The sequence below is a fragment of the Salpingoeca rosetta genome (assembly GCF_000188695.1).
Source record: "Salpingoeca rosetta unplaced genomic scaffold supercont1.37, whole genome shotgun sequence".
Classification (NCBI taxonomy): Eukaryota; class Choanoflagellata; order Craspedida; family Salpingoecidae; genus Salpingoeca; species Salpingoeca rosetta.
In genome coordinates this window covers 442217-453641 of record NW_004754897.1, presented here as the reverse complement: position 1 = coordinate 453641, position 11425 = coordinate 442217, and the positions used below count along the sequence as shown (strand labels likewise).

The 11425-nt window shown below is 54.9% G+C and overlaps 3 protein-coding genes across 3 annotated transcripts in view; 2 read left to right on the top strand and 1 right to left on the bottom strand.

The window, feature by feature from the left end:
• Positions 1 to 109: 109 nt before the first annotated feature.
• On the top strand, positions 110 to 1017 carry PTSG_10903 (uncharacterized protein; the record flags this gene model as incomplete). The annotated part of the gene is made up of 4 exons (XM_004988229.1): positions 110 to 153; positions 325 to 408; positions 647 to 734; positions 871 to 1017. The coding sequence occupies 4 exons, from the start codon at positions 110 to 112 to the stop codon at positions 1015 to 1017; spliced, it is 363 nt and encodes a 120-aa protein (XP_004988286.1).
• A 151-nt stretch (positions 1018 to 1168) lies between these two features.
• PTSG_10902 (RNA-binding protein 8A) lies at positions 1169 to 3768 on the bottom strand. The gene is made up of 8 exons (XM_004988228.1): positions 3582 to 3768; positions 3269 to 3315; positions 3108 to 3149; positions 2895 to 2959; positions 2507 to 2578; positions 2176 to 2232; positions 1793 to 1869; positions 1169 to 1551 (listed from the first exon to the last, which is right to left on the bottom strand). Exons 1-8 carry the CDS (start codon positions 3632 to 3634, stop codon positions 1530 to 1532), a joined length of 435 nt encoding a protein of 144 aa, XP_004988285.1. The 5' UTR covers positions 3635 to 3768; the 3' UTR covers positions 1169 to 1529.
• Positions 3769 to 5045: 1277 nt separating this feature from the next.
• Positions 5046 to 11425, top strand: part of PTSG_13116 (uncharacterized protein) — a 15709-nt gene continuing 9329 nt past the window's right edge. The window contains exons 1-14 of the mRNA XM_004988227.1: positions 5046 to 6604; positions 6852 to 6950; positions 7159 to 7211; positions 7513 to 7619; positions 8171 to 8246; positions 8581 to 8644; positions 9054 to 9221; positions 9496 to 9605; positions 9806 to 9857; positions 10032 to 10139; positions 10422 to 10534; positions 10764 to 10803; positions 10963 to 11005; positions 11270 to 11425. The exon at positions 11270 to 11425 is cut by the window's right edge and continues 73 nt beyond it. Coding sequence (XP_004988284.1) covers positions 6581 to 6604; positions 6852 to 6950; positions 7159 to 7211; positions 7513 to 7619; positions 8171 to 8246; positions 8581 to 8644; positions 9054 to 9221; positions 9496 to 9605; positions 9806 to 9857; positions 10032 to 10139; positions 10422 to 10534; positions 10764 to 10803; positions 10963 to 11005; positions 11270 to 11425 — 1213 coding nt within the window. The 5' untranslated portion in view covers positions 5046 to 6580. The remainder of the gene's footprint in view (positions 6605 to 6851; positions 6951 to 7158; positions 7212 to 7512; positions 7620 to 8170; positions 8247 to 8580; positions 8645 to 9053; positions 9222 to 9495; positions 9606 to 9805; positions 9858 to 10031; positions 10140 to 10421; positions 10535 to 10763; positions 10804 to 10962; positions 11006 to 11269) is intronic.

The following is an 11425-nucleotide window of genomic DNA, read 5'->3' as shown; positions in this document are numbered from 1 at the left end:
GTGTGTGTGTGTGTGTGTGTGTGTGTGTGTGTGTGTGTGTGTGTGTGTGTGTGTGTGTGTGTGTTTGGTTGGGGGGGGGGAGTAGATGAGAAGGAGGTGGTGGGAGAAGATGTTGTTTATGGTGGTGGTGGTGGTGGTGGTGGTGATGACGCGGTGTGTCGTGTCGTGTTGTTTCATGATGATATCTACTCCTGTGGCCATCTGCCACTGATCATCCCAATCTTTCAACTCGCGACTCTGCGATTCCTTCTCTTCTTCTCTCACGTCCCCCCATTCACCCCTTCACCATCACCATTCACCCTCCACCATCGACGCCGCCACCAGGATCACGCTTGACACGCCCATGAACCGCAAGTTCATGAAGGACGCGGACACGTCCGCCTGGACCCCACTCGGCGCCGTCGCAAGGTATGCACACGTGTGTGTGTGTGTGTGTGTGTGCAAGTGCATGTGTGTGTGTGTGTCGATGTTTGCGTCTTCCCTTTCTTTCTTTCTCTTTCTGTGGCGACGTCTTCGTCTCTCTCTCTCTCTCTGTCTCTGTCTCTCTGTGTACGTCCTCGTACGTTGTGTTTTCCCGATGCATTCGCGTACACACAATCACCCCCCTCATCTTCCCTCTTCAACAACTCCCTGTGTGCGTGGTCAGCCTGTTCCACGGGTGGGTGACCGGGGAGCGCCCAGCGAGCGGCTCGCTTGCACAGATCATCACCAAGAACTCGGAAACAAGCGTCGTCGTCGAGTGATGGTGGCCGTGGCCACGGTGGTGTGATGGTGGTGTGATGGTATGATGATGCATGTTCACGTTGTTGCACACACACACACATACACACACACACTCTCTCTCTCAAGCACGTGTCGTGCGCTCATTAGCACAAACAACAACAACAACAACAACAACAACAGCAGCAACAACAACAACAACAACAACAACAACAACAACAACAACAACAACAACAACAACAACAACAACAACAACTACAACTACATAACAACAACAACTACATAACAACAACATAACAACACCACGTTTGAAGCGTTTCATTCAAAGCGAACGCATGCGAGTTTGAGTTTCTGGTTTTGACATCAACTCCTCCATAAACACGAACACCCCACAATCGATGTCACCAACCCGACACGAGAGCACTCGTGCTTGATGGGTGTGTGCTTGGTTGCAGATGCTGGTCGCAACCGTGTTTGGTTGCTCCTTGGTGGCCATCCCGATTGGTGTACGTGCGAAACAGTTTGGCTGAGAAAGAGTCGGTATGTTTCGTCACATCACAGAACTTTGTGCTCTATTTCACGGAGGACACACACACACACACACAAGTGCAAGCTGCAACAAAGCAACAAAGTGAAACAAGACAACAGCACACCACACGCACGTACAGCACAAGTGACACACGACAACACGAGCATAACATGGGTGATTGCAGTCATACATCACGCACGCACACACACACACACACACACACACACAACACACACACACACACACACACACAAACACACACACACACGAACGGTGGTGCTTAGCGGAAGCGGCCGCCACGGCTGCGCATGCAAGCGCGATGAGTGGTTGTGGAGGTGGTGATTAGTGAGCCGGGGTTGGGGTTGAATGCAGCGCTGGCAAGCGAAGCTACTCAGACGCACAGACACACAGACACACAGACACACAGACCCCCCCCCCCACACAAACACACACACACACACACATACACTCCCACATACACACACACACACGCAAACTCAACAAGCAGCAGCAGCATCAGCAGTAGTAAGCATGTGCACGTACCCGCGACCGCCCTTGTTGCCGCGAACAAACGCCCAGTTGACCGTCACCTCCTGCCCCAGCACTTCCTGGCCCGTGCCCTGAAAGGCAGCACACACACACGCACGCACACACACACATACACACACACACACGCACGCACACACACACACACACATACACACACACACACACACACACACACACACACACAAAAAGGGGCGTAGGGCGTAGGGGTGAGCATTGGAGCAACAGGGGAGAAGGGGACAGCTTGTGCGAATCAAATACAAGAACACACAACCGAACACAAGAACACACACACACGGACACGAGAACATGCAAACAACAACGTTGCCAGCACTCCATCCCCCGCCTGAAGCTTGCACTCCAAACCACTGCTGCCGCACCTCTGAGACGGCGCGTGCTGCCTCCTCCTGCTGCTCATACTCCACGAGAGCATAGCCCTATCGGCAAGCCATGACGCATATATGAATACAGCAAGGTAGAAAGGAGGGCGGGGCAGGGAGGCAGAGAACTGTCAATTGCGCGCCAACCCGCATGCGAGGAATGTGTTGCAAAGGATACAAGAGCAGGACGAAGAAACGTCCATCCACATATTATCACGCACACACACACACAACAGTAGAGCTCCCACTACCCCCATACACACACACACACACACACACACACACACACACACACACACACACAGAGCATTAGAGACGCCCAGTGGCTGACCTTGACGTAACCCGTGCGACGGTCCAGATTGAGGTGCAGGTTCTTGATCTTGCCAAACTCTGTAAACTTGTCCTTTGCGCGACAAACAACAAGCGAGCCGGAGAGGGTGACTGCGTTAGCCTTGCTGAACGACTCAACAGTAGCATGTACGTGTGCTTGCGCACACAAACGCACATGATTCGACACTGCATGATCCCTTGCTCATGAAAAAGTGCGCCAACACATTCACACACAGACAGACGGACAGACACACACACACACACACACAAACAGACAGACAGACACACACATCAAAAACACAAACACGCACACAAATGTACGCACACACATGCACACGCACAAACACAAACACGTTCACGCACACACAAATACACGTGCGCCCGCTTACGTAGATGTCATCGTCCTGGGCCTCCTCATGCACGTTTGTCACAATCACAATCCAACCCTCGACAGCTGCAGGTGGGAATGGTGGCGGTGACACTTTTGTCAGCGACAAAGCTGTGACAGGGCTGGCCCCGTGTAATACTAAGGAAGCAAGCGCTCACATCTTCACGTTCGCACTCGCACGTACGCATAACATTCAAATGGAAGGTATGCTTACAGCGCTGCGGTGCGCCTGGTGCAATCTCTGCTTCTTCGCCTGCTATGAGAAGGACGTGTGAACAAAAAGGTGTACGGCACAACACCATGCAATGTAAGCTCATGTGACACGACACTGCACACGGCACACGGAAAGGATGCAGGCCTGCCTCCACAGCACACCTTGTCTCTTGTTGAGCGTGGCGCGCAAGTCCTCTCCCTCGTCCATGCTGCAATAGCACATGGGGGTGGGGTGGGGCGCGTGAGTGTGTGGCGATGGAGACAAGTCAAGCAGCGTTCATTTGGCGCGCCTCTGCACCACACAACACACAACCACACAACACAGACACATCGTGCTGTGTTGGTATGCATGTGATTAACCAGCATCAAGAGACACACAGCAGAGATACAGCAGAAATACAGCAGAAACACACAAACACATTGACACACACACACAGATACACATTTACACACACAGACACACACATGTGAGTACCCGGGCTCAAAGCCGGCTGGGGCGGTGAGATCCAGTGCATCGTCTGTGCTCATCTTGTGTGTGCGTGAGTGTGCGTGTGTGCAGTCGTGCTCGTCGTTCGCACTCGTCGTTCTCGTTGTCTGTGGCTGTATGGGATAGTGACAACCATAGGAAGATTTCACGAATGATCCAACAACGCTTTGTGGTGTTGTGCAGTTAGTATAAATGATGGTGTCGTAGTTTCGGCATCCTTCGTTCAACGGAAAACATGGCGAAATGTCTTGCGTGCGAGGCAGTTCCCTGAAGCGGGCATGCCAGTTACCCGGAATAGGCCAAATTTCATTAAACCAGCATCAAGTCTTTCAACAGTTGCTAGTTTCGTGTGGGATTCGATGCAGAAAATGTCCAAAGTTTGGCGCAACGTCGTTGTCCCAACCATCCCCGCCCACCTTTGGTTGCGCACCTCGCAGACTTGCTTGCAGAAAACGGGTGGCGTGTGCTGTTGGGCGTGTTTGTGTGCTCGTTTGTGTGCTCGTTGTGTACCCACCTCTCGCTCCTCTACTCGCATCGCCACCTTTGGTCGACACTTTATCGCACGCGACACGAGGTACGCCTTGCAGGTGTTGTTGTGCGGGTGAGTGGGACACCGCCTACTTTGCGTGTGTCAAGTGTAAAGCGCACTTCTTGCATGTGTTTGCTTCTTGTGCGTGTGTTTGTAGTGTGTGCACGCAACGAGTACGCCACCTCAATCAACCGCTCTTCGCACCTACAACGACGCGCGTTTGGTGGGACACGTCTTTCGTCTTTGAGAACCCGCTCTTGCACCCACACGCTCATTATCGATTGACCGTTCCTGCCTCTTGTTCCTGCCTCTTGGTCTTTCTTTGCAGTTGCGGTTCGCACCCACCAACACCAACCAACCAGCTGCAAACCCCACCAGCCAGCCAGCCTACCAACGCCTGCTACTGCTGCTGCTGCCACTGCATTGTTGTGTGTGCTCATATCGAGGTGCGCTGGCTTGCTTGCTTGCCGTGCCTGATGACGCCAAGCGTGCAAGCTCGCCCTGTAGTCCGTGTGTATGTTCGTATGTCCCTCCCCACGAGCGCGTGTGTTTACGCTTGCTTGCTTGGTTTGCATGTGCTGCTTCAAGCAGCATGCAAGCCTGTCGGTGTGTCCGTGCCTGCATCCTGTTGCATGCGTGTGTGTGTGTGTGGGGGGTGTGCGTGTGTGTGTGTGTGTGGGGTGTGTGTGTGTGTGTGTGTGTGTGTGTGTGTGGGTGTTTGTATGTCTTGTTTGCCGCCGTCTCCCCTCACACTGTACCGCTGTCTCGCAAACACACACACACACACACACATGCACACCCCGACACACCACATAAACACACATCGCAGACACACAAATACACACCCCGCTTAAACACACCCGCAAGCTAAAGTGAAACAGTCCCGTGGGAGTGGGCGCAAAGGAAACCCTACAACGATCATCTACACACGCGTCAAGGCCAACAGGTTCGTAATTGTTGTCAAAGGTGGGAAAAGGGGTGGGTGGGGCACGCACACGCACCAGGCACACGCACCAGACACACCGGATGCGTGCGAACGTGCACGTCTGCACGCACGCACGCACACATTGTGATACGTCCACAGCTACACACACGCATGTGCATGCAAGTCAGCCCAGCATCAATCAACTCCCGTCATCGGAACCCAGAGCGACATCAACTGCAAGCATCAGCAACACTTGACGTCTCGGCCAAGACGAAGAACATACACACACACACACACCCGCCCACACCGCCGTAAACATCCACCACACGTTTCCCAACGCGAGGTCGTGTTTGGCGGCGGCGGTTCAATTGTTTGCGGTGTGTTGTCTTTAGTGTTTTAAGGCGGTGGTTGGATTGCCGGCTTCTTGGCAAGCACACGACCAAGCAACACCCTCCCTGATCACGGAAACGGGGGGAGCAAGCGACAAGAGGCAGCACGCACCTCCGCGGCACCGCCACGGCACGGGGACGACGAGGGTTTTTGGGTTGCAGCAGCAGCGCGTCAATCAGCCAACCTGCTCTGGGGGAACACGCACCACAGCAACGGCAGGGCGACGAGCGACACACGTCCAGGTGGTGGTGGAGTTGACAACAGGCCCTCAACGTGCACCGTACAACGTAACCTGGCCATCATCATCATCGACAGCAATATCCATAAGCCACCAGCACCACACGCAACGCAAGCCGTGTTCGGCGAAGGGGTGCAAACGGGTGCAAGCCATCACCACCACTTTCCATCACGCAAGCTCCGCCACATCAGCACAGGCTTCCCAACATCTCCCACCGGAGCGCATCGCGCGGCTGCGGACGCGTTGCGGCACGCACGGCATATTGATACGTGCCAGCACCAAACCCCTGGTGTCAGCACCTCCATATCACCACCGTCAGCACCAGCACCAGCACGGAAATTGAGCGCCTTCAGCCACCAGCACACGCCGTCGCACTGCAGTTGGGGGAGAGGGATTGGTGGCAAGCAGCACCAGCACCAGCAGTGACAGTGACAGCATTGAACAGCAGTAACAGGCGGCTGCGACGTGTGGCGAGATCACAACACAAGGGCAGTGCCAAGAACGAAGAACGAGGCTGTGAGCGCAACCGCGATCCTTACAGGCGGTGTTGATGTGTCAAGCAACAGCGGTAGCGGCGGGAACGAATGCAGCGGTGACAGCGCGAACACGACGGCGCTCCCGGTCACACCAGTCAACACCACCAACAACATCAACAACAACAACAGCAACAACAACACCAACAGCACCAACAGCAACAGCAGCAACAGCAACAGCACCAACAGCAACAACAACAACAGCAACAACAGCAGCAGCAACAAACGGCTGCTGCCGTCAGAGGGTGCGCGTGCCTCCCCACGTCCTCACCCGAACGGCCCCAAACACCACTGACCGCCACGACGAACACGGGCAGCGGCGGTGACCCGGGTGTGCTGCGGAGGCGCAAAGACAGCACACTCGCCATACACATGCGCCCGCTCAAGGCGTGGCAGGTGCTCACGCGCGCGTGTGTGCGTGTGTGCGTGGGTGCGTGTGCGTGCACATACGAGTGCACGTCGGTGGAATGAGAGCGCGGGGCAATGGTGACATGTCATGCGTCATATGCTGACACGTGCTCGTGCTCGTGCTTGTGTGTATTTATGTGTATTCGTGTGTGTGTGCATGTGTGTGTGTGCATGTGTGCGTTCATGTGTGCGTTCATGTGTGTGTGTGTGCATGTGTGTTTATGTGTGTGTTCAGGGGATGGCGCTGAGCGAGGAGCACTTCTCGCGCCAGCAGCTCTCGCAGACCATCCGTGACGGCTTTCTCCGCGACGTCTCATACATCCTCACACAAGTGGTGCGCGCTCCGTCTGCATGTGCATGTGCATGTGTGTGTGTGATGACGATGCACATCATTTGTGTCGATATCAACACTGTTTGTGTGTGCATGCTCGGTGCACTGGTACTGCACGTCACCTCACGTCACCATCACCGCTCGCGTGCGTGCGTGCATGTGTGTGTGCGTGCGCGCGCTCATCGTGTCTGTCTGCATTCGCTGTTGACAGCCGGCGACAACAGTCGATGGCGATGGCAACACCCCCTTGCACGACGCAGCCCGGTCCGCACCCCCCCCCTCGCTCCTTGTCATGCTGCGAGCGGGCACTTTGGCGTATTGTGTGTGTGTGTGTGTGTGTGTGTGTGTGTGTGTGTGTGTGTGTGTGTGTGTGTGTGTATATTGCGTGCGTATTCGTGCGTGTGTGTGTGTGTGTGTGTATTGCGTACGCATTTTGTGTGTGTGTGTGTGTTGTTGTTGTTGTCTTTGCCGTGTTGTGCCACGAGCTTCATGTTCCACACCACACGCCCACCTCACCCTCACCCCTAACACCACCATTAACACTCACCACGACCGCATGCAACAGCTACGGGCAGCGCGGCATCTGCCTGCGCCTGATTGTTGGAGAGCACGCGAGCTACAAGGTCAAGAACAACGATGGCAAGGTGCCACTCGACCTCGCAAAGGAAAACGGTACACACACACACACACACACACACACACACACACACACACACACTAGAACTATAGCGTTATTCGTGTAGGCACTGTTCATCGCCGTGCTTGATTGTTAGGACCGTAGTTCGTACTATGTGTGCATCAATCAGCATTACCAAATTCAACTAAGGTTGCGACTTGCTCGAAAAAGTGAAAAACAGTCAGAGAGGTAGTCCTTGACCGGTAGACCGCCCCCCACCTTTCTCGGCAGTGCTGGCCTTATTTCTAACCCACGAAGACCATTGCATCATTCGTGAGGGAATTATTGATCGCCGTATTCTATGCCACCCTATTTGTTACGCACGCACGCACACGCACGCACGCACACACACACGCACTGGCGTGGATGCATGCACGTATTGCCGTCATATTGGTGTGTGTGTGTGTGTGTGTGTGTTGTCACTTCACCATCACCATCGGATGTGTCTGCTTTTGTTGGTTTGGGTCATGCCAACCACTTGAAGTTGTGTCTCCCTCACCGCCACCACCACCACCACCACCACGACACCATCCATCCCTTGTCTTAGGCCACGGCGACATGTGTGTGCTGCTGCAGAAAATGCCCATCAGCGTGCTTTCCATCCCCGTCCGCCACGATCCAGCGTACGATTCTTGCCCTTGGTTGTTGTGCGCTCTTGCTCGCAGGCAACGTTGTGCAGCTGCTGTTGCAGTGAGAGGGAGAAAAAATAACAGGGCCAGTTTGCTTTTGTTCCCTTGTCGTCCTTTATCATGTGGTGGTCGTTGTGCAAAGGAACCTGGTCACTTGGGTGATGGACGTGTTTTGAACTCACTTGTTCCGCTCTGCTGCTGCTGCTGCTTCTGTTGCTGTAATTGGTGCTGGTGCTGGTGCTGGTGCTGTAACTTGCGCGACTGTTGCTGCTACTGCTGCTTCTGGTGCTGTATTGCCGTTCCCATTTCCGTGCTGTTCCCGCATCAGTGACACGTCGTTGTTGCCGTCGCTGTTCCGTGCGCCTCGCGCGACGCTGCGGCTGCCATCCACGGTAAGCGGAAGATGCCGGCCGGGTGCTGCTGCTTCGTCATGAGGGGATGCCATTGCTGTTGTTGGACGGGGGGGGGGGGGGAGACGCGACATGGAAGAGGGAACGAGACGTGTACATGACTTCACTACGGCGCGCACTGATCAATAATACCGCATGTCACACACTTATGTCGCACACACACACATACACACAACACACACACACACACACACACACACACACACACACACACACACACACACACACACAACACATCACACTGCACACACACCGCAACACATTACACGACACACACACGCAACACACACCACACACACACACATCACACTACACACATACCACAACACACACACACACACACACACACACCATATCACACCATCCACACACTCTCCTCCCTCATGTTCAGCAGTCTGCCGTGGAGAAGCTGCACCTGCTGCCGTCGCTGAATGCGCGAACGCGGGCGGTGAGCACACCAGTGCCAGCGGCGCCGACGGCACTGGAGCCCGCGGAGGAGGCGTACGCCGCCATCATGCACCAGCTCATGCGCCTCAACATCTTCTACGAGGACGACCAGGTGTGTGCACATGTGTGTGTGTGCACATGTGTGTGTGTGTGTGTGTGTGTGTGTGTGTGTGTGTGTGTGTTGGGGGGTGAGGGGTGGTGATGTGACGTGTATTTCGCTGGTGTTTGCTTCGTCCACACACACACACACACACACACACACACACACACACACACACACACAAGCACTTTTGTCTACGTCCTCACAATCACACATCACACACACACACACACAATCACTCACACACATCACGCGCACCACCACCACCGCCCGTCTGACCGCACAGGAGATGCTGCGCGCGTACTTCCCAAAGTTCCACCGGTTTGAGGCGCGACCAGGGGACACCATCTTCACGGAGGGCGACGCGGCGCACGAAGGATTCTACATTGCACTCGCGTACGCACCGCGGCAGCGGTGGTGGCGGTGAAGAGTGGTGGTTGTGGTGCTGGCGGACAATGCTGGAGTCTTGAGTTTGTGTGTGTGTGTGGATGGTAAATTTTGTTCCGAGTTGCTGTTTTTCTTGTCCTGCTCAAGTGGCTTGATTTTACTCACACGTCCACACGTCCACTCAACTCTTTCATCGATGCACGTGACAGGGGTGGCTTCAAAGTGATGCGTAAGGACTTGCAGAGCGAAGCACAAGCACAGGTGCTGTCACGACGCATGACCTTGGCTGCTGTAATTGCATGCATGTATGCACTTGCGATGGGCTCGTGCACATCTGCAGCTGCATGTGTCTCGCCATGTGTTCCTGCGGTTGTATGGAGTAATCACCACCACCACCACCACCGCCACCACCAACCCCGCCAACTTGATCATCAGGTTGGGTCGTTCACTGCGCCTGCGATGTTTGGCGAGCTGGCGACCATCTACCAGACGCGACGCCACTGCACCGTCGTCTGCACCCGTCCAGCGGAGCTCTGCCGCATAGTGAGTACACACGATGACAGGCACACAGACAGACAGACAGACAGACAGACAGACAGACAGACAGACAGACAGACAGACAGACAGACAGACAGACAGACAGACACACACACACACACACACAACACACTCACACACACATGCACAAGCACACAAGCACATATAAACACACACACGCACCCACACACACCTGCACATACACGCCACGCGCGCGCCTGTTCATGCACTCACGCCATCCATCCCTGCAAACACGCCAACACGCCCTGCATGTGCAATGGGATACAGCCCGCGGTTGTGTTTGACGTGATGGTGGAGCAGACGGCACAGCGGCTGCGAATGACGACAACAATCGACCGGAAATCGCAACCGCGCGACAAGAGCCGGTCCCCGTCCACAACGTGAGCAGCTGATGCAACCAATGCCATTAATGCGACTGACGCAATTTGTTCATTTGATGCAATTGGTGCAAGGGTGCAGCCATGCACATGCACATGAGTGTGTAATATGGTGAGCACGCGCGCAAGTGGTGGCACCAGCAAACGCACATGTGCACATCTTGGCACTCACTCTTTGCGTTTGTGTGCGTGTGTTGTGTGCGTGTATGTGTGTACGTGTGTGTTTTGGCAGATCGCGTCACGACGTCGGGCATGATGGTCGGCGACACAAGGTGAAGGCGATGCTGCTGCTGCTGCTGCTGCTGCTGTTGTTGTTGATCATGGTCAGAATCATGGCGGTGAGCCCCCTTGCTAATTTGCCCATTGCATCATGCACAACTCACTCACCGCTCACATTGGTTTGCATTCTTGCGTGACTTCGCATGAGCCAGCTGCTCTCCTGGCTCTCCTTCAAGAAACGACCAAAGAGCACAAGTACGTCCCTGTTTCAATGTGTGTGTGTGTGTGTGTGTGTGTGTGTGTGTGTGTGTCCGTGTTGGTTGAATTATCCTGGCATACGCGACCCCTGATGTTGTGGTGTAGCCGTTACGCTGAACTCATCTCGGCACATGCGGCTCACTTCTCACGACTCAATCCCACTCGCAACAAAACACACGCTACACACACACACGCGCGCGCGCACACACGCACACACACACACACACACACACACACACACCACATCACACACATGTGCAGCGCAAAGCTCCGATTCGTCGACGCAGTCTGCTGCCACGGACGTGCCGAGCTCGTCCACAACACCATCAACAGCAGCAGGTGCAGCCACCCTCCCGCCAGGCGTTGGTATCCGCGGTGGTGCCGGCAGTGGTGGTGGTGGTGGCGGCGGTAAGAGGG

What these genes read in the sequence shown, in the direction of transcription:
- PTSG_10902 (XM_004988228.1), bottom strand. Translation starts at nt 3,634, where the DNA reads ATGAGCACAGACGATGCACTGGATCTCACCGCCCCAGCCGGCTTTGAG. An exon ending in CACGCTCAACAAGAGACAAG is followed by an intron (nt 3,150 to 3,268) that starts GTGTGCTGTGGA and finishes TCCTTCTCATAG; the next exon opens with CAGGCGAAGAAGCAGAGATT. An exon ending in CAGCACGCGCCGTCTCAGAG is followed by an intron (nt 1,870 to 2,175) that starts GTGCGGCAGCAG and finishes GCTGCCTTTCAG; the next exon opens with GGCACGGGCCAGGAAGTGCT.